This window comes from Bubalus bubalis, chromosome 4 (genome assembly GCF_019923935.1).
Source record: "Bubalus bubalis isolate 160015118507 breed Murrah chromosome 4, NDDB_SH_1, whole genome shotgun sequence".
Taxonomy (NCBI): Eukaryota; Metazoa; Chordata; class Mammalia; order Artiodactyla; family Bovidae; genus Bubalus; species Bubalus bubalis.
This window is the reverse complement of record NC_059160.1, coordinates 89,986,627-90,013,542: the sequence shown is the minus strand read 5'-3', so window position 1 is coordinate 90,013,542 and position 26,916 is coordinate 89,986,627. Positions and strand designations below refer to the sequence as shown.

General features: G+C 55.1%; 1 protein-coding gene across 4 annotated transcripts; it reads right to left on the bottom strand.

The window, feature by feature from the left end:
- Positions 1-77: 77 nt before the first annotated feature.
- On the bottom strand, positions 78-18,942 carry KCNH3 (potassium voltage-gated channel subfamily H member 3). 4 transcript variants are annotated; one of them, XM_006075811.4, is made up of 15 exons: positions 18,322-18,939; positions 16,647-16,880; positions 16,081-16,215; positions 14,879-15,012; positions 14,215-14,458; positions 13,686-13,843; positions 13,393-13,600; positions 8,934-9,215; positions 8,453-8,652; positions 7,816-8,065; positions 2,994-3,211; positions 1,983-2,314; positions 1,474-1,580; positions 797-873; positions 78-717 (listed from the first exon to the last, which is right to left on the bottom strand). In XM_006075811.4, the coding sequence occupies exons 1-15, from the start codon at positions 18,395-18,397 to the stop codon at positions 148-150; spliced, it is 3,225 nt and encodes a 1,074-aa protein (XP_006075873.2). In that variant the 5' UTR covers positions 18,398-18,939; the 3' UTR covers positions 78-147. The 4 variants fall into 4 exon arrangements, with proteins under 4 accessions (XP_006075873.2, XP_044797651.1, XP_044797653.1 ...); XM_044941716.1 differs by having other exon boundaries at positions 16,647-16,876; positions 18,322-18,432; XM_044941717.2 differs by having other exon boundaries at positions 699-717; positions 836-1,211; positions 18,322-18,942.
- Positions 18,943-26,916: the final 7,974 nt, after the last annotated feature.

Sequence of the window (26,916 nt, the reverse complement as noted above, 5' to 3'; positions counted from 1 at the left end):
CATTTGCTGTCTAGCTCCCTGCCCTGAGTCCACAGGTAGCACGGAGTCCCCTGCGGGTGGGGGGTGGCTGTCCCCTTCTCCACCCTGAGCTTGGGCAGAGCAGCAGATGGAAGCAGGTCTGGCAACACTGAGTTCTGAGGCTGGTGGTCAGACCCCTGTGCCTTCTTCCTGGGTCCACTGGACTGTACCAGAGCCGTGGCAGCCGATAAGCACCATCTCCAGGCTATGGGGCTCCCAGGGCAAGGCGTGGCCCCCTGAAGCTGGTGGGGGCTCTCCGGTGCTGGCAGCCTCAGCCTGGGTCACGGGCTCCGGGGGCCCAGTCCTAGCCCCTTCCTCGGGAGGCGGTGAGCCAGGGGTGCTGGGCTCAGGGCAGAGTTCTCCTGAGCCTGGGGGCTCCGAGTCAGAGGTGGAGGTCCAAAAAGCAGTGGCTCGAGGCCATGGTGAGCTCTGAGATGCGGGGGGGCCCCAGGGCCAGGGAGCCACGAGGGGAGGGGGCCCTGGACGAGGGTGGGGCCAGGTCCCACTCAAGACAGAGCCAGCTGAGGGCTGTAGGCAGCAGGAGGATGCCCCAGTGTCCACACACAGGGGCTGCAGCAGCCCAGAGGCCCCGGCCGGGCAGGGGCCCTCCCCACGGGGTGCCAGGACCAGCTGCACAGCCTGGCGAAGGGACTGCAGCCCCTCCCGCATCTGCAGCACCTGCTCAGACAGCTCCATCACCTGCAGGGAGGGTGGGCGTGGTCAGAGTGGAGCCGGGACCTGCCAACAGCAGGCACACCCCACCTGGCCCCTCACCCACCGCCTGCCGAAGCTTGTCCAGCGTGTCTGTGTTCCTCACCTCGCTGGGCCCAAGGGGGACAGTGAGCAGGCCATTCTCTGTGGACAGTAGGAAGGGGTTACCAGCCAGGGCTGGTCAATGAAGATAGCGCGGGGTCCAGGCCTCTGCCTGGTGAGCACAGACCACACTGGCCTGGCCAGGCCTGCCGCCAGGAGCAGCCATTTGTAACCTTGCCCGAGTTGCTGAATCCAGTGCAAACCGCCAGGGGGCCTCGGGCACACTGACTCGGGCTTCCCCCTTGGGAAGCTGCCTTCGTGACTGTCTCTTGTTCTGTCTTCCAGGCTAGGGGACACTCTCAGGGCTGCCGGGCCTGCCCGGTGGTCATTTTCAACTCTGCTTCCCCAGCCCTGTATCTCCCGCAGTGGGCCAGACACTTCTAAGGGTTTTAACAACATTATCTCATTTAGCATGCACAACCACCTTTTTACAGATAGGAAGCTGGCAGCAGAGATCTAAGCTCCATTTCAGGTACCTTCCAACACCAAGGTGCTGGTGTTACCCACCAAACTCCCCCGCCCAAACCATGCAGATGGATGAAGGCAAGAAGGCATCCAAAGTCTGTGCCCTGCCAGTTTCTCAGAGGCCCCCAGGGCAAGGAGCCTGCTCTGCCAGCCTCCCCACGGACTGAGCCCTAGTACCTGGTCCAGGAGAAGGGCTGCTGCTACATTCCGGGCCAGACTGCCTCACACGGAAGGAGAACTTGGGCTGGTCGGAGCCACAGCCGTCCTCAATCCCATCTACGACCCTGCGGACGCAGGCGCCAGGACAACAAATCAGTCAACAGACAGACACTGCAGTGTTCTGTTTTACAGGACAAGATGCCCCACTGTCCACAGAAGCTACAAGAGCTGGAGCTAGGCCAGGGGCTTGGGGTCCCAAGAGAAGGGTGGAACACATGGTCCCTTTTTCCCTAGGAGCTTGCAGTTTCCAGCTTGAGCGGTGTGAAACAGCAAGAGTTCTGAGCAGTGCATGGCCTGAATGGTGGAGTTGGGGCAGGGAGGAGGTGGGGTAGTCAAGGGGGGCTTCCTGGAGGAGGCTGGGAGGGGTTAGGATGGAAGGATGGGCATCCAGGGCAGCAGTGTGGCTGGCTGGGGACCCAGCCCTGTCACTAGCTCTGCCTCACTTCAGTGGCCCAGAGCTCGCTCACCTGGGGCTCAGATCTGGGGGCACATTCCATGGCACAGGGGGCAGCCGCAGCCCCTCCAAGCTCCGAGGATGAGTTGAGGGGCCGGCCTCAGCCTGCAAAGCCCCTGCCCTGCCTGGCCGCCCTCTGCCACCCAGCCGGGGCCGGGGCACAGTTCGCCGCGGGGATAGCAGCTTGGCAGCTGAGGACGAGGAGGTGCAGCCAGGGGACAGCAGGGGGCTGGAGGGCTCATCAGCTGGGGCTGGGGAGGCTGCGGGGCCCTGCTCGCCGTCTGTCTCCTTCTCCTCCAGGGTGGACATGAGGGTGTTGTCGCCACTCAGGGAGCTGGTGTCCGCCTGGGGAGAGCAGGGGCAGGGAGTCGGCATGGATAGCACTCGCAGTGTCCCACTCACTCCCCCTGCCAGGTCTCACGGTCCCAGAAGCCAGGAGCTGTTTTTGTTAAAACAGGATGTGGGTGTCTCCTACCTCCTGTGGAGGAGGCTCAGCAGGGGGAAGGGGTGTTTTCCTGCTGCCATCGCAAAGCCACCAGCCCTGGAGGCATTCACTGTCCCTCAAAATTCTAGCCAAGCACGGACACGCTGTCCCTCTACTTGGTCTCTGAGGCACACTGAACTGTCCAGGAGGACCCGGTACTAAAAACTGGTTTGGAATTAGTGACATAAGGTAGGGTAACTCAAAAGCCCCTCAGAGTGGTCCTGGGTCATGGCAGGGCACTTTGCAGAGGTGGCCTGACCGGAGGGCACCGCCCGTCCCCTGCACACAGCCTCCTTGTCTGGTACCAGTGGGCTTGGTCAGACTCTCCTGGGCCAGGGAGAGCGGGAGAGGCGGCTGAGCAGGACAGAGCTGGGCTCTAAGGGCTGGTGTGAGGGAGTGAAGGGGCAGGAGAGTGTGGAGCCACCCCCATCATGCATGCAGTGCTCACACCAGGCCATGCACTCACACAGCACTCCCACGGACCCCCTCTCCAACTCCCCAGGCCTCCAGCCTTCCCTCGCACAGACCCAGTGCCCTCACCTCGGCGGGGCCTCCACCAGCACCCAGGTTGTAGCTGAGCTCCCCTCGGAGGCCCCGGCTGAAGCGGGGGGCAAACTCGGGGTACAGTGCCAGGCTCTCATGCAGCCCGGCCAGCTGCAGACACTGTAGGACGCAATACGTCAGCCCCTTCACATCGGCATTGGCCTTGACCACCTGCTCACGCCGGGGCAGCTCACAGCCGATCAGGTCTCCCTTCCCTGAGAAGAGCCAGCAGAGGTCAGCAAGCCCTGTCCCTCAGCCACCAGACGGGGGACGCCTGGGGCTTCTCCAGCCAGGACAGGAGCGGGGGGCCCAGACGCTGGCCGGCCCCCGCTGCCCGCCTCACTGGCTTCTCAGAACAGCCTGGTGGCCCAGGTGCTCAGTCACCTTTGGGGTCAAAGCACTGTGCTGAAACACCCAAGTTTTAAGTCTAATGGTCCCCAAGTTGCATGTGGATCAGAATCCCCTGGGAAAGTTAAACCTATCAGACTCCCCAGGGAAGGAGCCCCATCACTATGTACAGAATCATAATATCTACTGGAGCCCGCGCAATTGTTTTTAAGCCCCGTGGGTGATTCAGGTGGAGCTTGTCTAGGAACCAGTATGTGGAACCAGCAAGTTAGTGCTGTGTGTGTGTTGGGGGGAGGGAGGGTCATGTTATTGCACCGGAGCCTTGGTGCCTCTTCTACATGGCAGATCCTGTCCTGAACTGAGTCTGTGGTGCTTTCTTCATCTTACCAGAAGGTGTCAATGGAGGGGTTCCCCACCACCCAAGTGAGACTGCCACCTGGCTGACAGCGATTGTAAAATGGCATCAATTCGAGTCCGCACCCCAATCTCAAGAGATGTTAAATTGCAGGTTGGGAGGGGGGCGTGGGGGGGAACATATGACTTAGAATCAATGAAATAGGATGTCTCCAATCAGGGACATGAGGATTAAATGAGTTTGTATAGATAAAGTGTTGGTCACATAGATGGTCGGTCAAAGTTCATTTCCTTCCCTTCCCTCTCGACAAGAATCCGCTATAGCTGATTCCCATCAGGGATGGCTGGCCACTGGGGCTTGGGCAGAGCACTCATGGCCCTCACAAGGAAGCTCAGCCCACAGCCAGACATTTCACAAGATTAGACAGCTTTTCCTCATCCTTAAGGAAAAAGATGGCTTGCCGCCACCCCCGCTGTGGGCTGCCTCCCGCTGCCAGCAGAACTCACTGAGCTTAAAGGCCTCCTCTAAATGTTCACGGACTTTTGCTCAAACTTAAGTGTAGAACGCATCATCGTTAAATCTTATTTTCTTGGCTCCCGGCCATCCTTCTGGTTCCTTCTGAGAGCTGTTTGGATCTCAGTGTGATCATCTGATGAATGAGCTCTCTCTCCTCATGTGTGTCATCTGGAAATAGGATAAGGATGTATTTCTTGTTCTCATCCAAGAGGGGAGAGAAAAACAAGAGATAGGACAGGACCAAGGATGGAGTTCCGTGCCACTGGTCTCGGGGACCAGCTTCCGGCTGACCTCAGCCAGAGCTTCCAGCTCAACTCATCAAGGCGTGTGAGGTCCTCCCCACACCACCACTCAGCTCATCTCCCTTTGTCTTGACTCTGTCCTCCCCCATAACTAACTTTGCATGCTTAGCTGTTAGTTTACACACAGGCGTAGAGGCCAGAATTGATACTGCTAGAGATGCGTGAGCCTTAGCTGCCAGGAGCAGGCAGCAAGCACCTGCATGTTCAACTAAGGGGGCAGGTGGGAGATAGGGTGAAGGCAAAGCAGAAAACCAGGCTATCATGAAGGCTAGGGAGCCAGGTGTCCATCAGGGCGTCCAGTGCAGCCAAGTCAACAGAGGAAACCGTTCATCTGGAGCATACAGGCAGGGACAGGACGGATCAAAGGTGGCGTACGTCCCAGCGTGGAGAATTCTGGAGGCAAAGGTGGGACGTGGGCAGCGGCCCTCCTTGAGGCTGCCTTCACACCAGATACAGGCATTCTGAGACCTGGCGCCTGGCATCAAAGAGGGATTCTTGCAGGACCCATGCCAGCTGCCAGCCACGCTGCTTCCTCAGCTCCAAGCTGAAAGCCATCTGCTTAATAATCCACTGGACAATCTTGCTTTGGAGTGACCAGTTTGCAACTGTCAAAATCTGCTTTTTTGCCTTTCTGATTTATCTCCAGTTCCTCATAATTTCTCCCGGATTGCCAGCCATACGTGAGTGGCCATAATTCCATTTTCTCAGGGTCCTGGCATTAACTGCACGTAGGGCCAGAAGCCAAACTTGTGAGCAATGCCTCTCTCAGTTCTCATGGTATTTCTTTCTTCTGTTCCTGTTGGAAGACCATCCTCAGAGACAAGAGGATGGACACACGGTTGCTGCTGGCCATGTGGTTCTCCAGGTGAGTGACAAACTCCAGCCTCTCCAGGCAGCAGCAGCTGTCCCCACAGGGAGTGTGCAAGCACTGCTGCCTGAGGACTGGCTGTGGTCCGGGCACCTTCCATCTGTATGTGAGGCCCTCTGTTCCCCACAGAGACCACAGCGTCCCCACAGCCCCGGAGCCTGCAGCCCCGTGTCGCCCACCACCCTGAAATCGCGCCCTTTTTGCAGGATGACTCTCCCCAGAGCAGAGCACTTAAGAGCACAACATCTGAAGCCTGAGGTTGAGTCAGCAGGCCAGGTTCTAGCCCTAGTGGCCTGCCGACTCATTAACTTCTCTGAGTCTCAGTCTCCTTCCATGCAAAACAGGAATAGCAATAGTTTCTCCCGGCTGGGTTTTGTGAGGTTTGCGTGAGTTGAAGCATGTAAGGGCCTGGATGCAGGGCTGGCTCCACTGTGGGACCCCTGGCGCCAGCACTGTTAGCACATCCCTTCCACAACTGCAATCTCTCCCTCTTACCTAAGGGACTGATCTAAGGATCAGTCTTTTCTTTTGCCAAGAAGGGAAATGTATTTGGAGCCTGAGCTCTGTTGTCACCCATCTCAATCCTGGGCCTGCTCTAGGAAAGTAGCATCTCCTGTTTTCTAACAAAAATGGCACACACACACATACAGTCGATTAATCTTCAACAAAGGAGGCAAGAATATACAATGGAGAAAAAACAGGCTCTTCAGCAAGTGGTGTGGGAAAGTTGGACAGCTGCATGTAAATCAGTGAACTTAGAACACTCCCTCTTGCCATACAGCATGGAGATTCCTCAAAAATAAACTCAAAGTGGCTCAAAAACATAAGACATGGCACCGTAAAAGCCCTAGAAGAGGACATGGGCAAAACATTCTCTGACATAAATTGTACTAGTAATTTTTTAGGTCAATCTCCCAGGGCAATAGAAATAAAAGAAAAAATAAACAGATGGACCTAATCAAATACAAGCTTTTGCACAGCAAAGGAAACCATAAACAAAATGAAAAGACAGTCTATGGAATATATTCGGAGAAAATATTTGCAAATGATATGACCAACGAGCTTAATTTCCAAAATATACAAACAACTCATACAACTCAACAACAACCATAATCACAGCAAAAAACAACCCTATCAAAAAAATGGGCATTAGAACTAAATAGACATTTCTCCAAAGAAAACATACAGATAGGCAACAGGCATATGAAAAGATGCTCAACATGGCTACTTATTAGAGAAATGCAAGCCAAAACTCCAATGAAGTACCACGTCACACTGGTCAGAATGGCCATTATTGAAAAGTCTACAAATAACAAATGCTGGAGAGGGTGTGGAGAAAAGGGAACCCTCCTACACTGTGGGTGGGAATTTGAGTTGATGCTGCCACTATGGAAAACAGCATGGAGATTCCTCAAAAAACTAAAAAGAGAGTTGCCATGTGGTCCAACAATCCCACTCCTGGGCAAATATCCAGACAAAACTCTAGTTCAGAAAAATACAAGCACCCCTATGTTCATAGCATTACTGTTTACAACAGTCAAGACATAGAAACAACCTAGATGTACATTGACCAACACATGGATAAAGAAGAGACGGCATGTATGTATATATGTATATAGGAATACTGCTCGGCCATAAAAAAGAATGAAATAATGCCATTCGCAACAACATGGGTGGAACTAGAGATTATCATACTAAGTGAAGTAAGTCAGAGAGAAATGCCATATGATATCACTTATATGTGGAATCTAAACTATGACACAAATGAACTTATCTACAAAGCAGAAGCAGACTCACAGACACAGACTCATGGTTGCCAAGGGGGGGGGGGGGGATGAGGGAGGGAGTGGGAGGTTGGGATCAGCAGATGCAATCTATTATATATAGAATAGATAAACAACAAGGTCCTGCTGTGCAGCAAAGGGAGTATATTCAATATTCTATGATAAACCATAATGGAAAAAAATATTAAAAAGATTGTGTGTATATATATATGTATAACTGAATCACTTTACCATAAAGCAGAAATTAACACTTTGTAAATCAACTATACTTCAATAAATTAAAAGAAAAAAATAGCGTTCATGCCTCCCTTTTTCCTGCCTGAACACTTTCCAGCACTTGCATCTTTAGCATTTGATTTTTCCCCCTTGACAGAAAGTGCTCCCCTCCGTCCTCTCACAGACCAAAGGCTGGCACTTTGCTCTCATCCTGGCCTCCCGAAATCCAGGAGATGAGGTCACTTCTTCGTGTTGCCACCTGGTGGTCACTGGGTCCGCTCTGAGCTTTGCCTAGGGCTCCACGGCTGCTACCGACCCTACCCTGGCTGCTTCTCCCTGGTGGCCTTGCCCACATCTCTCTGCAGAAGGGGCCATAGTTCCACCCGCCCCGCTCCCCAGCCCTGGCATCCTCCATTTCGCCCTCACAAACCTAGGATGGCGAGCACAGTTCCGCCCTTGAGCACCTCCATGGAGCCAGAGCAGACGAAGTAGAGGGCCTGGAGGGCGTCGCCCTGGTGGATGAGGTACTCGCCCGGCGTGCAGAAGGCGGGCCGCAGGGCCAGGGACAGCGCCCGCAGGCAGCCCCGGCTGGCCGCCTCGAACAGGGGCAGCTGCAGGACCTCCTTGTGCAGGTGCATGGCAATGTCAGCGCGGAGCTCGTCTGGGAGGCTCTGCAGCAGCTGCGGGTGGCACCAGGTGGGGAAGGTCAGAGTGGAGAATGGGAGCAGCCTCCCGCCAGCCCTTTCCACCCGGAGAGCCTGAGGAGCAAGGGGAGGCGTGGGAGGGACCGACCTCCCTCCCCTCCAGCAGCCCTGCTTTTCTCCACAAGGCCTTGGGCTTGGACGTCAGTGAGCAGGGCCTGTAGATCTAACGATGGTGGAGAGGGGCCTTCGAGCCGGCTTGGCTGCCTTCTGCTCCTCCCCACTGTCTCCCCAGGAGAGAGCGGAGGCACGGAGGTCAGAATGCTGCCTCCCTTGCCCTCCAGCCCAGTCCGCGGAATCTTGGGCGGAGCGCACGCTCCTGGAAGGAGCAGAGGCTGGAAGGGCCGGCCCTGGAGCCCTGCGCACCTCTGTGGTGTCGATACCGTTGTTCACCGCCCAGGTCGCCTGGAAGTACTCGAGCATGCGCTGCTTGAGGGGCTTGGGGATGCGGTGGATGCGGATGTAGTCGCGCAGGTCGCGGGTGCGGCTGTGGTACAGAAAGCGGCGGGCGTACATGCGCTGGATGATGGCCGTCACGTTCCCAAACACCACCGCGTGCATCAGGGCTGGGGAGGGGGGCAGAGGGGTCACCTCCAGGACCTGCCCAGCCCGGCCAGCCAGGTGCTGGACGCACCTGTCCCCCCAGCTCCCACTCCGCCCCCACGCTAGGCGAGGCCCCGGCTGCCGTGTGGCCTCTCCCGGCCCTGGCCTCGGGTTCCCTGTTCCTCTAAGGCAGACGCACCTCGGGAAAGGACCTGGGGACCCTGCTGGGGGTGGGGAGGCCGGGGCCCGGCCGAGGTCATGAGTCTGGGACAGGGCCCTGGACCGGAAGCGGGGCAGGCCTCACCGCCGATGAGCATGGTGCAGATGGAGAAGATCTTCTCCGTGTCCGTGTTGGCGGACACGTTGCCGAAGCCCACGCTGGTGAGGCTGCTGAGCGCGAAGTAGAGGGAGGTGATGTAGGCGCTGCGCAGTGAGGGGCCGCCCAGGAGCTCAGGCCCGGTCCTGTTGGCCTCGCCGAAGCCGCTGCTACAGTTGTCACTCTGGCCCGAGCCGTTCCCTGCGGCAGGGCTCCGGCCCACCAGGTAGTAGGGGGTCTCCAGTCGGCGGGCCAGCTCCTGCAGCCAGCCTGGGGAGAGAGCAGGATGGCACTGCTGCCCTGCGGCCACTGTGTGCATGCTGCTTCCCCTGGGGTGAGGGGGCACCTGGCTGCAGATCCACCTTCATGCTTCTTTCCAGGTGTGTCCCTCCTCTGCCAGCCTTGCACACCCCATCCTCCCTTGACCCTCACCAAGACAAGCCCATGAGGATGAGACTGTCATCTCCCCAGACGCTGTCTCTGGGTGCCGAGGCTGCAGTGAGGAGTGCTGCACCCTCCTCCCCACAGTGGCACTAAACCCAGGCAGTGAGCCCAGCTGGAGGAGGCACAGGGGCTGGTGGGCTCGCTGTACCAGCCACAGCCTCACTCCCAGGCCCCCCTCCTCTGCCTGATCCTCCTAGACTCTTCTCACTTTTTCTCTGAGATCCGGAAAGCCATCCTCCATTCAGTCCCATCCTGCCCCACAACCACACACGCCACCCAACCTCGTGCACATGTTCTCGGGCACGGCAACACGGATGTGTGCCTATACCCCATTGAGGCTATAGTTGTGCTCCACGCAGTCAAGAGGACAAGGACACACACGTGTGAGCACAGTTCCAGGAGCACAGCCATGCCTGTGCACACTTGGGAGAGAGACGAGGACACACAGGTGCTCGCACACTGACAGCCAGGTAGGAGAGGGACCTGCATGGACATGAGCACACAAATAAGTGAACACAGAGGCTCTGCACACATACAGACACAGGCCAGCCAGGGACACTGGGAGGACAATGAAGATCGCCCCAGTCTCCCCATCAACCCCACATTCTCTGGTCAGACTTCAGAGGGGGTGGGACTGCATACTGGGGTCTCTCAGGAGCCCACAGCTGCCCAAAGTCACTCAGTCCAGCTGGAGGGATGTGGGAATTCTAAGGTGTTAGATGAAGGTCCCCAGGGTCCAAAGAGGCCCCAAGAGTCCTGGCAGAGGTGGGGGCCATGGAAAGCCAGGGAGAGAAGGCAGCTCTAGCACAGGGGTCCAGAGGGTGGGCTCAGGATCGCAGGCTGCGGTTGGACCCACCTTTCCACATACCCCTCCCCGGCCCCTAATCCACACTCACCCTAACAGCACACACACAGCCCCCTGTGGTCCTCACACCCCTCCCCTCACCCCCAGCCCTTCATTCAGTAACCTCACACATGTGCCAGGAGCCGGGGGACCCCCAGGAGCTTCCTGCAGGGGAAAAATGTACCCAGCACCTGAGGGCCCTGGAGTGGGGCTCAAACCCATATGCTATGGGCCAGAGTTAGACGACTTCCTGAAAGAGGGGGCACTGGTGCTTGGCCTCAGAAGATGGGTGGTTTTGAGAAAAAGAAACTGAGAGGGGCTCATTCCTGATCTAGGGAAAGGCCTGGACTAACCTAGAACTGGTGACAAGTATAGGCAAGTAGCTTAGCTAGAATGTGGGGTCCACGCTGGGGACCAAGCTCCAGGCTGAGGAGTTGGGGGTATATGTGAAATCCTGAGCCAAGGCGAGGACTCACCCTCCTGTTATTTGGGATGTGAGAACACAGGGAAGTGCACAGAGCTCTTCAGTTGTTATTTAGGTGGGCCGCTGAGATGAAGCCAGTTGCTGGGGGAGAGGGAGGGGGCTGGAGGCAGGAGAAGGAGCAGGATGAAGGGAGGAGCCCCTCCTCACGTAGTCTTGGTCCTGGGGCGTCCACAGACTCTGATGCTGGTGGTGGGATACTGCCTCTGCTGGTGGAGGGTCAACTGCAGAGGCTGTTCTGGAGGCTGATGGTATTCATACTGAGAAATGTCCCCAAACGACCTCCCTCAGTATTTAGCACCAACTTTTGAAAATCCAGCCCATCTCCACTGAGCTAATGGGACTCTGGGGTTGGAACTCTGTGTCCACACCCGGGGCAGTGCAGCTGCCCAGAACCAAGGCAAGGAGGCCGAGGGAAGGCACCTCCCACCAGACAGAGCTGGGCCAGCAGGGGGCGCCACTCTCCCCCAACGGACATCCCTGCCAGGGTGGATTTCAGCAGGTCTGGGTGCAGGTCCCACCCAGTTAAGGGTAGTTTCCCTGGAGAAGGAAGGGGCAGATGAAATTGTGAAGGACTTGGAAACTCCCCTAAAGTGAACTAGTGTGTGTGTTAGTCGCTCAGTCATGTCCGACTCTTTGCAACCCCACAGACTGTAGCCTGCCAGGCTTCTCTGTCCATGGGATTCTCCAGGCAAGAATACAGGAGTGGGTTGCCATTCCCTTCTCCAGAGGATTCCTGACCCAGGGATCAAACCCGGGTCCCCTGAACTTCAGGCAAATTCTTTACCATTTGAGCTACAGGGAAGTTCCTAATGTGAACTAGTACCAGCCCCAAACAGAAAAACCCGCTGGAACTTAGGGTTCAAGGTATGATCTGCAAAACAGTCAGACAGCCCCCTACAACCCCCATGCTCTCCATGGAGGGGCTCAGAGCTCCTCTGAGAGCCAAAGGTGCTCTTCATGTCATCTCAGCAACCCCTGTGAGGTGGTCAGAATGGAGAAGCCACGTGGACGCAAGACTCAGGTGTCTGGATCCTGCTGGGGAAGGCAACTGACCCCAGGGATTTGCAGGAGTCTCAAGAGACTTGGGTTCGATCCTCAGGTGGGGAAGATCCCTTGGAGTAGGAAATGGCAACCCACTGCAGTATTCTTGACTGGAGAATTTCACCTACAGAGGAGCCCGGCGAGCTAAAGTCCATGGGGTCACAAAGAGTCAGACACAACTGAGCGCTACTGCACACACACACAACTTTGGGGTCAGGGCTTTGCGTCACCATTACCTATCTCCCAATCCTCTGACCTCAGAGCTGCCTCCACCACAGCCTCCCTCTGGGAAGGGCAGGTGCCAAGGAGCTGACACTGTCTGGAACATTCTGGTTCCTGTGCTCAGCAACTAGAGCTTTGGGGAATATCCAAGTGGGCCTCTGGGCTACACACCAGTCTCCGTGGGCTTTGTGAATGGGGGAGGATTCGCAGAAGTCTCCTCGTCCCCGGGCACTGATCAGAGCACGTGTCTAAGGCCAACCTGGACTCCGGGTGACCGACCCCACCAAGGAGCAGGTAGTCGTAGGGGGGCATCCGAGCAGCTGGCCTCTTGCCCACTGACTGGAAACGGGGGCTAAAGGCCAGTTACCAGGAAGTTGCCAGAGGGCTGGAGGGCGTGGGCGGAAGAAGGTGTATTCAATTTTGGAACAGAACGGTTTGGAGAGAGGACGGAAGCTGAGATGTTCACGCAGTGGTGCCAGTGGAGTCGCCCAGGGAGCGCAAGGCGGGGGAGGAGGGGTCTGAGGAAAGCCCGGGGCAGGAGGAGGCCTCATCCTGGGGCAGAAAGGTGGCTGGCAGGGTCAGGTGCTCTGGGGACTTCAAGGGGATAAGGGTTTGGTCCCAGAAGGTCACTGTGACCTGCAGGGTGACATTTTGGGTTGAGCAGTGGGGGTGGAAGCCCTCCTGGCAGGAGTTAAGTCGTGAGTGGGAGGTAAGCAGAGGAAGGAGCTGTGAGCGTGGAGGTGAAATGAAGGAGAGTGAAGACACTGGTGGGGCGCAGGGAACGGCTGCTTTTCAGGCGAGGGGAGGCTGACACGGATGAGAGAACGTGCTGCCGGAGGCGAAAAGAGCGGGGAAGGGGCCTTAGGAGCCAAGGTGGTGGAGAATGAGCTTCCAAGAGATTGGCGGGAAAGTGCCAGGCATGCGAGGAGCCCCTGACCATGGGAGACCATGGGAGACCATGGGAGAGAGGTCTCCTGAGAGGGGTGGGCTTCCCAGGTGGGCAGGGAACAGAAGCAAGTGCCACAGGCTTGACCATGAGGAGGCCACGATGGGTAAACAGCCTCTCCCAGGCAGCCTACCAGGCTTTTTCCACAATAAAGGGCTGCTGGAGAGTGGGCCTGCCTTGAGGGGGAGGCTCTGTCACACTCCCCTCTGCACACACACACCAGTCCCCGTCTCCCCTTCACAAACACACACATACTTGCACACATGCCCCAGACACACAGCTGTGAGCATGTACACACGCAGGCTTGCACACATCTCTCTGACACCTTGTATCAGCTCACAGATGTCCCCTGACACACACTTGAACTCACATTTCCCTGACACACACACCCTTGAGTGAACAGATTCCTTGGGCACATGTACACACACACACACACACACACACACATGCAAGCACCCTCCAGTACCAATCTCGGGCAGCTCTGAGGCGCTGCTCTCAATTTCCCGCTGGCCAATGTAGAACCAGACGCAGGCCACCCAGTGGGCGAGCAGGGCGAACACGGCCATGAGCAGGGTCAGCACCACGGCGCTGTACTGCGAGTAGCGGTCCAGCCGGGGGAGTAGGCGAAGCAGCCGCAGGAGTCGCACTGTCTTCAGCAGGTGCGCCCCAAAGTACTGCGGTGGGGGGAGGCAGGGCAGTCATCCCAGGGCTGGCCTGGCCCGTCCGGCCCCCGAGCCCGCCCAGCCCCACCGCACTGACCACATTGACCTTGAAGGCGTGCAGCAGGTCAAAGGGCAGCGCTGCAATGACATCCAACAGGAACCATGTCGTAACGTAGTGGAGGCAAATGGACTTGGGGGCAAACACCACCTGGCCTGACTTGGACACGAACGTGGTACGGAAATTCAGCACAATGTCTGCAGGAAGTCAGGGCGGGACTCAGCGTGGGTTGGGGAGGAGCCACACTTTTCTGGGCCCCTGGCTCAGTATGTGACACTGGCCTGGGCCCTTTATATGCATCGTCTTAGTTTTCACAGTAACTGCAAAGGGTAGGTACTGTTATGCCTATTTGATGGTGGGAGAAACAGGCTTGGAGAGGCTATGACTAGGTCGCGGTCAAGTGACCCATTAGCAGTGAAGACATATGGAACCTAGGTCCTACTTCAAAGGCCACGGGTCATAAACAAAGGGAGGGCCAGGGGGACAGCAGGGGGCAGTGGAAGCCATGCAGACTATCCCCACCAAAGCCCGGGGGTCACCAGGGGTGGGACGCACAGAGTACACATACCGAGAATGAAGAGGACCTCCACGGCCAGGTCGCAGACACTGGGGGGGCCGCGGGCGGCACTGGGCTCCCGGGCTGTGCTCACGCACACGCTGTAGGGCACGGTGACAGCCACGTAGAGGGTGGCCAGCAGGATGAAGCCATCCCAAGTGGCCCTCAGCGCCCCACAGTGCAGCAGGATGAAGGGCGACTTCCGGATGGCGGCTACCTTGTACTCAGGCAGATTTGGCTTCTCCCCAAACACCCCCTAATGAGACGCAGGGCAGGGCCAGGCAGGGAGGACAGGAAATTGGCACAGGCTGAGTTTGGATAGAGTCTGGACTCCTTTCTCTCCCTGCATTCTCAAAACCACCTCTGACACAGGTTTTAGAGCCCACTGGTTATAGATCAGAAGACTGAGCATTGGGGAGCTCAGCCGAGGTCACACAGCTGCTTAGCAGAGGAGCCAAGACTGAGCCAAGGGCCATCTGACTCCAGGGTCCAAACTCCTCCTTTTACCTTTGACAGCTCAGGCAGGTGACACTCTCGCCACAACTCCCGCAATGCTAGTGGAGCCTGAGTGGCTCCCTGAGCAGTCTCTCTGTGGTCGGCTCCGTTCCCCTTCTCCATCTCCTCAGCCTGCCCCCCCAAGACCCCCCTCCCACACACACCCTAGCGCACAATCCACCTTATTGAGCTTGTGCTTGCCCTTGGGCTGCTTCTGCAGGTGCCCAGACAGGTGGTAGAGCACAGCCCGGCTCCGTCGCCGGTTGGCATTGAAACCTTTGGATCCAGCCCGGCCATATCGGCGTCGGCCACCACCTGCGAAAGAAGAAGGGCTGGAGAGAAGGGTGGGGAGGGGCACGCACACACTTAGCCCTGGGGTGTGGGGGTAGACACCTGGTGCTGGCCCAGGGACTGGCTCATCGACTAGTTAGACTATTCAGAGCTGGGGCTCCAGCGTTTCTCACTTCCTAGAGTCATTTGCCAACAACCCCAGCAACGAGCAGTGCTGAGGGTGCATATGGACCCTCCTCCCAGTGCCTTCTTCTAGGAGGAGGACCAGGGCAAGGCAGGAGAGGATCTCCACTAGGAAAGGCCTGAGAGAGGAGTGGGGAGATGGTTCCCAGAGTGGGGGAGTGCCGAGCTAGCAGGAGGCCAAGGGGCAGAGTTGCTGCAACCAATAGCTGGGGGATGGGAAGAGTATCCCAGCATTAGCAAATGGCAAAGAGGCCTTGTGGCAGCTTCCGTTAACAGCTCTGTGAGCTGTCCAAAGGGCACTCCCAAGCCCTAAGAGGATGCAAGAGGGGAAAGACCACAAGGACTTAAAAGAGGTTTTTGGCTAGGGTTCCCCAGACAGGTTTGTATGAAGAAAAGGAACCAGGTGGGCCTCACTAATCAGTGGGAAAATGGTACTTCATGGACACTAGTGGAATGTGTTTTTTCAGTTTCTTAGTGAAGTTGACTTTAAAACTCCAGCTTTGGGGACTTCCCTGGTGGTCTAATGGTTAAGACTTTGCCTTCTAATGCAAAGGGTGTGGGTTCGATCCGTGGTCAGGGAGCTGAGATCCCATGTGCTTGACAGCCAAAAAACCAAAACATCAAACAGAAGCAATGTTTAACAAACTCAATAAAGACTTTAAAGATGGTCCGAACCAAAAAAATCTTAAAAAAAAAAACCAACAACTCCAACTGTATCTCAGCAAGCTTTCCCACCTGGGCCTGCAGAGATGAGAGAGCCACAGGCTTCTTAGCCAGCAGAGTGGGTGTCAGTCAGTGCGGGTAGGGTGGGGGGCCCTCAAGCTCACGTTGGGTACCATGGCCCCACCCAGGCTGAGGTACCCAACACCCCAGGCAGAGCAGCCAGATCAGCGGCCCCTGGGCACCCACCTGACTCCTTCCAGCTGTCAGGCCCCCCTCGGTTCTTGGTTTCACTGATGTCCTTGTGAGAGACCAGGAAGAGGGCCACCTCCCCTTTCTCATTCTTTATGGGTATCACATCCAGGAGACACCAGAACGGGAGCCCTGGGCATGAAGACACAGCTCAGCACCCATTTTCTGTGCTACCCAAGACGACAGAGGGGCCATTGACACCCCTTAGTTAAGGCACAAGCCAGCTCCACTTAGGACACTCAGGCTCCATGGAGCAGGGAGAGGAAGGGCAAGGGAGAGCAGAGTGGACATTCAGACATGTGTGTTCAGAGATCTGTCCTGCTAAGTAAGATGGGCAAATTCTTCTGCTGGGGGTGGGGGGAAATCCAAGATGGGAAATAGAGGACTGGCTGCGATTGTGGTGAGGACCCAAGAAAGGTTGAGAAAAAGGAGATGGGAATGTGGGAAGATGGGATGAGATGGGGAGATGAAGATGGGAGTGGAAAGGAGGGACTGTGGATGGGGTGGGTACCAGGCTGGGTGAGACCAAGAAAGTAAGGCAGGCTGGCCAGATGGCCCCTCACCACTCTTCCGGTACAGGATCAGCTCAGCCTTGAACTCCTTGTGCTCATCCAGGGCCTTGCGGATCTGTTGGCGGACGAGCTCACTTGTGTCTGGCCCATAGAGGAAGGAGCAGGCGCAGCCCCGCTGCATGACCTCGGCCCGGGAGAAACCCGTGAGGTCACAGAAGCCATCAGAGCAGTAGACCACGGGGAAGAGCCCCGCCACCTGGGCGTTGCCCAGCACGAAGTTACTATCTGCAAGAGAGCACCTCTCAGAGCGGGTGTGTGGTGAAGGGACACAAGGTCTACTGCTTTCCTTTAACACTGCCTGCCATCAAAGGGGGTGTGTGATAAATCTTGGGACTCCTGCCTGTGAGTGTTCGGGCTGGGGGGCTGGGGGGGTTAGGACAGGAGCTGTTCATGAACTGGAGTTAGGGTGTCACCTGTGTGTCAGTGCCCTGCAAGGACCCATTCTTAGCATCGTGTGTAAGTGTATTTGAGAATCGGCAAACCTGAGCCCTGAGGCTGGTGAATGCAGCCCTGTGTGGGTGCTCTGCTCTCTGGAGTGTGAGCTGACCAGCTAGGGGTAAGGAGTGGGACTGGGGATGTCTGCAGGAGAACTGCAGGACCAGTTCTAGGACCGCCTCAGCCCCACCCCAGCCTCGGCCAGGTTCCCTCACCTGCCAGGTGCTCAGGTGGACCATTTGGCTCCTTCCACTGAGCCTCGCTGGGAGAGGCGATTCAAGCCATCATCTATTCTGCACTCTGCCTGAGCCCCAGCTGCCTGACCTGGCTCAGGAGTTAGTGAATGTGATCCACAATGGGGGTGTAAGGACGGTAGCTGAGCTCCGGCAGCAGCCTGGAGCCAGGAACGTATTGGGGGGTGGGGGGCACTGAATCAGCAGGCTACAGGAGCCAAGTGCAGGCAAAGCAGAGGGAGAAGCCTGAAGGGGTCCTCAGAGAGGGGCTTCCACCCTCTATGAGGAGCCAGAGACTGAGGTAGAGAGCTGGGAAGCCCCACTGCGGGGTGCGGGGTTGGGGGTGGTGGTGGGCCGCGGTAGTTTGAGGGAGGAGGAGAAGGAAGGGAGCTTTCACGACTTTCCAGGGCTCAGAGCCATAGAAAACCATAATTCAGAACTCTGGTTGCCTTCTCCAAACTTCCCCAGTCTTGGTGGGAGTCCCCAAACCTGTCTATTTGGGGATAGACGGGCTCAGTGGGTTTAGGCAGTGAGGTGAGCTTGACCCAACAGTGCTCTCCTGAGACCGGTTTACTCTATCTTGGTTTGCAAACCTCTTTTCTAAAGCAGTTTTTTAAGCCTCTGGGCTGTCTCTTGACGCTTCCTTGCCTCACTCCCCAACCTGCCAGTTCTAGGGTAGTCGATGGGACAGCGCCAGACGCAGGGATGGGATAGATTAGATTAAGTAGCTCCGGGTTCGCTCCCCCAGGCACAGAGAGCATGCCCGGCTCCCATACGGAGAGTTCTAGTCATTTCGCCTGGCCTGGGGCAGCGTTGACTTTGAATTTTTCAGAAACGGCATCTGAAAGGAGACGGTGGTCCCAACTTAAAGTGGGGCTCGGGGAAGGGAAGGCGAGAGCAGAAGGGCTCCAGTCTGAGATGTCAGGGTACTGGACTAGAGGGAACCCTGGCTAGGGACAGCTGGTCCGGGAGATAGTGGGACGAGGGTCGGGACTCACGCGTGCCGTCGAAGCGCGTGGCGATGGTGTCCAGGAAGGTGTTCTGCGGCGCCAGGAGTCCCCGCATGGCCGGCATCTTAGGCGGCCAAGGCCGCCCGCCCCATCCCTCCGGGGCGCGGGAGCTCAGCGCCGGGGGAGGGCGCCCAAGTCGGCCGCCCCCCGCCGGGCCCCGCGCCCCCTAGCGCAGCCGTCGGGGGGTGATGCCCACCCCGGGCTCGCAGGTCCTGCCAGCCGCCCGCGCGCAAGGGGGCGTCCCCGCCGTCGGGGCCCGGAGCATGGCGCGCTGCTCCTCGCGCCCTGGCAGCCCACGAATCCTGGACTCGCGGCTCCGCTCGCGCTGTGCTCTCGGCACCTTCCGCTCGCGGCGGCTGCAGCAGGAGCTCCGGTTTCGGCTGCGGGTCGGCTCCCTCTCGGGCTCCGCTCCGCACCGGATCCCCGCAGCTCCCTCCGTCTGTCGGGGAGAAGCGGCAGCCTCCCTCCTTCCCTCCTGCGCCCGCCGCCAGCTCCGGGGTAACCATGGAGACGGGGCACACCCAGGCAGGGCCGCCTCCTTAAAGGGACAGGCCTCCCGCCGAGGGATCCCCCTCCCCTCGGGACCTCGTGGGGGCCTGGGAGGCGGCGCCCTCCCTCCCTACCCGCGCCAAGCGGGCCGCCCGGGCCACCGCAAGCCGCCCCGCCCGCCCTTCGGAGAACGACGGGCAAGCGCCTGGTCCCTCTCGGGCTGACTCAGCCGCAGGGGCGAGGCGTCTTTCTCTGCAGCAAGGGGGTGCTCAGAGAGCCTGGCAGCCTCTCCTCCCCCGGAGGGACCTGGGGAGAGCTCAGGCGGGGGCTGAGCGGGGGTTGCTTGTTTTAGAAGATGCTTTTCCCTTAGGAAAAATGTAACGGGAAAGGGGGCTGGGCCAGCAGGCGGAGGTGGTGAAGACCGGTGGTTGGCGGAAGCTGTGGGGCAGGGGAAGTCTGAAAGGAGATTTGGTGGAGGGGGTCTAAACGCAGCTTCTGGGCATCCGAGTCTTTTTTAGCCTCTACTTTACCCTCCGGGGAATGGATCAATCCTTCACTAAGCGCATCTCAGCCTGAAGCGGCGGCTGACTGGAGCTGTCAGGGAATTGGAGGGTGGGCAGTCCTGGAAATAAGATTTAAACGCTCTTAGTGTGTGATTGGGAGGTGGAGGGGGTAGGGAGTGGAAAACAGGTGTGTGGGGATGGGGGCGCCCCAGAACCTTTGTCTTGCCCCTACATTTCTTTCGGTCACCCTTTGCCACTTTCAGGCTGCGATGAAGGGTCAGGTTGCAAATACAGGTACGGTAGCCGTCAGAAGCTGGGGGAAACTTCCTAGCCCTGTGTTAGTGGGTCTTTGCGAGCGGGGAGTGAGAGGACCGTGTCTCCTCTGCCCCAGCGCCTTCAGTCCTAGAGCCCTAGGCTCTGCGCTGAAGCGGGTGCCGGTGGCTGAGGGACCCTCCCATCCAGCGAGGGGTGGGAGGAGGGGCCGACCATGGGCGGTGCGCAGCCCGGCCCGGGGCCGCAGTCTCTCGCCGGCCTCCCGCGCTGCGTCGGTCCCCCCAGCCTTGCGCTGCCAGCGCCGCTCCTCCTCCCTCCCACGATTTGCCAGCGAGCGCGGCTACCGCCCGCGCCCAGAGGAACCGCCGGGGCCAAAACAGCAATTTGTTCCCGAACGAGTGATGCGGAAGGCTTAGCACTCCCCCTCCTCCCCCCGCCCCAAGGAGACACAACTAGAGTCATCAGCATCGGAAAGAGAGTGTCTCCCGCTCCACCCACCCCTCATCTGCGACAAGGGCCGAAGCCCCTGGCACCTGTATTAAAATGAGCTGGTGCTAGGGGAGGAACAGGAGGAATTTGTCTCCCCTAGTCCTCTGAATTCTGGAATCCTGCTCCCAGGAAGAGCGACCCTAAGGAGTCTGCAGATCTTGCTCCTGACTCCCGCCCTCCCACCCTCTCACCTGTGTCCAGGGTTGCACAGTAATTCCTCCTCTATGGCTCATCTTTCCCCCTCCGGGCCAGTTCAAGCTGTACTGCTAAGGAGGGGGTGCAATTTACCAACTGTCTCACTTTGAAAGGATGAGGCTATGGTTGATAGCACCTAACTTGAGAGCCAGGCTACTTACCTAGGTTTGAATATAGTTCTGCCACTTGCTGTTGTGATTTTCCTTGTGTGACTCAATTTTCTCCTCTGTGAAGTGGGGACAGTAACTACCGCAGAGAGTTGTTAGGAAAATTAAAAGATTAAAGGATCCAGAACAGTGTGTGACAGTTGCATCATGTAAGTATTATCTGATTTTGAATCTTATAGGAGCCGTGTGACTTATGCAGAATAGACGATACTCACACTCCATCTCACAGATGAGTAAAGAGGCAGCGATAGAGACTTGCTTTGGTTTGGTTTACTGCTAAGGTTCCAACCCTGACACTCTCCTAACCCGAGGTGCAGAGTCCACCTCACTCCAGTATAGCCGTCTACCACTCTGAGGACCCAGAAACAGCCCCAAGCTAGCTGTGTGGCACTCACAAGGTCTGGTCATCTGGGGTTGTGCCAGATCCAGATGGCCCTTGAGTCACCTGTGTGAACCCAGGTATTCACGACATTCAGTCTTCAAGCTCATAATCCTGGGCTGATTTAAAAATGAAGCCAAACCAGACTCTGTGGGTCAGGGCAAGTTGGCGGTAGATGGAACGTGTGGGTGCTCCACACAGTACCTGAGTGTACTATTACAGCACCTGACATCAACTTTGTGCCAAAGCACTGTGCTGAGTGATTTACTTGGATTATCCCGTTAATCTTTATCATAATTCTGTGAAATAGTTGCTGTTATAATTGACAATTTACAGATGGAAAGCATTAAGGCAAAGAGGTTAAATATTTTGTCTCAGATGCACTGTCTCCTCCAGCAGCTCCAGGCACAATGCCTCTGATATCGCTTTGGTGCCCTGGTTGGTCCCAATTTCCAGAGGAAAACATACTAACATAAATTGAACATATGATCACTCTTATCTCAGAATGAAACAGCCATGTTTTGGGCTTTAAACTACTTCTGCCATTGCCCATCAAAGAATTTGTGTGGACGTGTATGGGAGAGAGGTGTGGCCACCAACCCTTTCCTTTTGTGTTCAGCAACCCCATGGACTGTAGCACATCAGGCTTCCCTGTCCTTCACCATCTCCTGGAGCTTGCTCAAACTGTGTCCACTGAGTCAGTGATGCCATCCAAACATCTCATCCTCTCTTGTCCCCTTCTCCTCCTGCCGTCAATCTTTCTCAGCATCAGGGTCTTTTCCAATGAGTCGCCTCTTCGCATCAGGTAGCCAAAGTATTGGAACTTCAGTTTCATCATCAACCCTTCCAATGAATATTCAGGGTTGATTTCCTTTGTGATTGACTGGTTTGATCTTCTTGCAATCCAAGGGACTCTCAAAAGTCTTCTCCAACACCACAGTTCAAAAACATCGATTCTTCAGCACTCAGCCTTCTTTATGGTACAACTCTCACATCCATATATGACTATTGGAAAAACCATAGCTTTGACTAGATGGACCTTTGTTGGCAAAGTGATGTCTCTGCTTTTTAATACACTGTCTAGTTTTGTCATAGCTTTTCTTCCAAGGAGCAAGCATCTTTTAATTTCATGGCTGCAGTCACCATCTGCAGTGATTTTGGAGCCCAAGAAAATAAAGTCGTCACTGTTTCCATTGTTTCCCCATCTATTTGCCTTGAAGTGATGGGACTGGATGCCATGATCTTAGTTTTTTGAATGTTGAGTTTTAAGCCAACTTTTTCACTCTCCTCTTTCACTTTCATCAAGAGGCTCTTTAGTTTCCTCTTCACTTTCTGCCATAAGGGTGGTATCATCTGCATATCTGAGGTTATTGATATTTCTCCCGGCAATCTTGATTCCAGCTTGTGCTTCATACAGCCCAGCATTTTGCTTAATGTACTCTGCATATAAGTTAAATAAGCAGGGTGACAATATGCAGCCTTGACGTACTCCTTTCCCAATTTTCCCAGTCCATTGTTCTACGTCTGGTTCTAACTGTTGCTTCTTTACCTGCATACAGGTTTCTCAGGAGGAAGGTCAGGTGGTCTGGTATTCCAATCTCTTGAAGAATTTTCCACAGTTTGTTGTGATCCACACAGCCAAAGGCTTTATTTAGCATAGTCAATGAAGCAGAAGTAACTGTTTTTCTGGAATTCCCTTGCTTTCTCTATGATCCAATGGATGTTGGCAATTTGATCTCTGGTTCCTCTGCCTTTTCTCAAGCCAGCTTGAACATCTGGAAGTTCTTGGTTCAAGTACTGTTGAAGCCTAGTTTGAAGGATTTTGAGCATGACCTTACTAGTGTGTGAAATGAATAATTCACACACACAATTCACACAATTGTGCCATAGTTTGAGCATTCTTTGGCATTGCCTTTCTTTGGGATTGGAATGAAAACTGATCTTTTCCAGTCCTTTGGCCACTGTTGTTTTCCAAATTTGCTGGCATATTGAGTGCAGCACTTTCACAGCATCATCTTTTAAAAGGTTTTGAAATAGGTCAGCTGGAATTCCATCACCTCCACTAGCTTTGTTTGTAGTGATGCTTCCTAAGGCCCGCCTGGCTTTGCACCCCAGGATGTCTGACTCTAGGTTAGTGATCACACACACCATCGTGGTTATCCAGGTCATTAAGACCTTTAGCCTGGCTTGATTGAAGGTGTCCTTTCCATCTAGATGAGTGTGTTCAGGCATAGGGTCTCAACCCACTTGACTCCCTTTCATGTCACCTAGTCCCTCAGGTCTCCCTGCCAGATCTGCCTTATAGAGGCTGCAGTGATGAATTCCTTGCCTCCTCCTTCCACCTCCTTCCCTGCATCTACCCTCCCACCTAGAATAAACAACACACACACACACACACACACACACACAGCAGGGGCCCACACTTAGGAGACAGCATGGTGGGGGTGGGGAGGAGTTGAAAAGTAAACAGGGCAGGGCATGGGGTGGGGTGGGGGTCAGGTAGCACTGGGCTCCTCCTAGTAATCTTTCCCTCTCCACTTTCCCCAGCTCCTGACTCACTGGCCACCGTGGGGAGTCACAGGGAAGGGAGGTTAAGGTTGGGTGGGGGAGCCCTGTTCAGAGATAGCTCAGAGGCATTGTCAACAAGAAGAAACTCAGGAGGCTGAGTTTTGGAGCTGCCGTGGGAGGCCTGTGGGAGTATTATCTACAAAAGGAACAGGGAGAAAGAGAAGGGAAGAGCAAAGCAAGGAAAAAATTGCTCAAGACACAAAAGATGGAGAAAGCCCCCACCCCACCCCCAAGAGCAGGCGGAGTCGGTTGCTGTGTGCCAGGGTTGAGAACAGGTGGCTGTCGGATCAGAGTCCAGGGGCTCCTCCCCTCCCCGCTTCCCACTCTCTCCACCTCGTTTCTGGAGGTCCCCAGTCTCTCCTTCTCAGGCTGTGTTGTGAGGTGGGGAAATCTCAGGCTTTCAAGTCAAACTAGCCCGGGTTTGAATTCTAGCTCTGTCACCGAGTGACCTTGGGTGGGGACAGAGGACAGGTGCTAATCTCGAAGAGCATCAGTTCCTTCATTTGTGAAATGAACCTTTCTCAGAGGATTGTGGAGAGAATGAGATGAACTTAGTTAAGTGGTTATGATTATTACTGAAAGTCCTCCTGCACTTGCCCTGGCCCTGGGTGCTGGGACCACAGAAATGAGCTCAAGATGCAGCCTCAACAGAGGCTCCCCACCCCCACCAAAACATTCTGGAATACTCTGAGGCCTCCAGTACTTGGCCACCCCGTGTCTGTCTCATTCTAGACCATTCCTTTTCTTTTAGTGGAGGGTCCCAGCTAGTATGAACAAACCATGACAAACTTTCTAAAAAGGAAAGTTAAATGGCTAACTAACATGGCTAGTTAACTGGGGGAACCAGATCTGAACCAGGAGTTGGTGAAGGAGCTGGCAGTTTGCTATCATGCCACGCTGCTGGGGGTGCCTTGTCCTGTCCTTTGAGAAACAGCCTATTAAAAGGGGACAGAATGGTTATTTTAGGTCATTTTTAGGGCTTCCCTGGCGGCTCAGATGGTAAAGAATCTGCCTGCAATGTGGGAGACCTGGGTTCGATCCCTGGGTCAGAAGATGTCCTGGAGAAGAAACTGGCAACCCACTCCACTATTCTTGCCTGGAGAATTCCATGGACAGAGGAGCCTGGTGGGCTACAGTCCATGGGGCCACAGAGTCAGACATGACTGAACCACACACACACACACACACAGGCATTTTGGATGTTACCTACTGTGAACAGCCACCTGGACTTCAGGCCGTGGGGGAGACACTGCAGTGGACCACAAGCCCCACCCACTTCGATTCGCAAGGGAGAGAGTCTGAGAAATGCTCTCAATCTCACCTGCGAGTTTGAGCAACACCAGAAAATGGGTTTGTTTGAAATCTAGTTACAGAGAAAGCCTAACTGGGTTAAGTTGAAGAGAGACATAAAAAGGAGACCTGACTTTTCCCTGGGGAATCAGAGTGGGTGGTATTTGTTCCTGCTGTTTTGACGGCTGTGAAGGGGCGGGTGGGCTGGAGAACAGTTGTGCTGCTGGTGGTGATGGTGGGTGAGTTTCCTCACCCAGAAAAATCTTCAGCTAGCGTTTCCCCTGGTAGGGAGTCACAGTGTAGGTAAGGAAACTCCCTCGGCACCCGTGGGGAAATGACAGTCCCTGGCTGTCCCCAGGGAGATGCTGCCACAGCCTCGCTCCGTTTGTCCTGGTTGGCACCATCAGCATCTGGGCTGTCACCCTGAGTAGTTCAGAAACAGGGGGGCAGGGAACAGGGGGGCATCTGAGGGGGGCGGTGCTTTCCTGACAACTGTCAGGACAGATGTGCTGGAGGGATATACACTCAGAGGAGAAAAGCTCTGCAAGGAATAGGATGACTCAAGTATTATTATTTATTTATTCTTTTGGTTAATTAGGTCTGTATGGCTGGAGACTGGGGAAGTCTTTCATGCGATTTTTAACAGGGCAGGAGAGACAGAAAAGTAAAGCGTTAGTGAATGTTTAACTTGTCACAGGTTAGCCTGGACATGAGAATCCTGCTCTCCAGCACCTGCTTGATACCTCCCTTACCCCTCTGTGAAGCAGTGACCATTGTCTCTACTTCCCAGTTCAGGAAGAGGTTCAGAGATGCTATTTGTCCAAGGTTAGCGGACCACATAGCTACCAAGTTATAAAGCCAGAATTAAAATCCAAATATATGTCTCAAAGGGCTTCCCAGGTGGCTCAAGTGGTAAAGAATCCGCCTGCAATGCAGGAGACGCAGAAGAGGTGTGCATTCAATCCCCGGGTGGGGAAGATCCTGCGGAGGAGGGCATGGCAACCCACTCCAGTATTCTTGCCTAGAGAATCCCATGGACAGAGAAGACTCACGGGCTGCAGTCCATGGGGATGCAGAGTTGGAAATGACAGAAGCGACTTAGCACATATGCCTATGTATCAAAATTCCAGGGTCTTTCCACTCTACCGCACTGCCTGGCCACCAGACACTGCTTCTGTTTAAGGAGCAGATAAGAGCTCTCATTCCTTTACCTGCAAAGTGAGTGAGGAAAGAGCTGGGACCTCTTGGCCTCAGAACTCAGCAGAGTGCCTAGAATCCAGAAGGTGCCTCAATGTTTAAAGGAAAGAATACGTTCAGGTGGCTAAAGCTACCGGAAGTCTAGCTGGGCTAGCTTTACAGTATGTTGCTCTGGCTACTAGCGTTATGGTCTGGTACTCTGAACTGGTTAAAATACTGACAAAATACTTCCTTGAATCAGTTCCTGACCTCCAAACATGTACCATTTTGGATACCTGTTTCCTCCACGAAGTGCGCTTCCCTGTGGATATAATTCTCCTCAGATGGGATAAGGTGGGATGAAACCTGTATATTAAGCAAGACAAACCCTCACTTTGTTCAGTCAGATGGCAGGAATTTCAGGACAACAAGCCATTACTCTAACGACCTTCTCCAAAAGCAGAGGCTCACAGATTGATAACCATGTGTCGTGGCTTTTCCAGGCCACTCCCAACCCAAAATAGTTCATCCTGTTGTACCCCATACATACCTTCATACTCACAAGACTATACCCTTGGTTTAGGATTCTGAACCACTGAACGAGTGCCTGATCACCCACTGGTATAGATCAGTTGAAGCACAGGCCCTGTGAGTAGTGCTGCTCCATTTCACTCACAGGAGACAGCAAGGCTCTTCAATGCAATACTATTTATTACCTTGTATTGTTTTATCTGTATATGTCAGTTGTCCCAAGTAGTTTATCAGCCCCACGAGAGGCTGTGTTTTAGTTATCTCCTTAGCTTCCAGCTCAGCAACTATAAAAAGCACTCCCAAACATTGTTGCTAAGAGTGTAAACTCGCATCTTTTAAGAGTACTTTATCAGTAACTGTATGGTCTAACAATTCCACTCCTAGGAATTTATCCTAAAGATATACTATCATATGTTATGAGTGATATATGTATTAAGAGAGCATTTGAGCAATACTTGTAATAGTAAAAAACTGAAAATCATCATTAGGGACTGATTGAACTAATTATGATGAATTTATACAA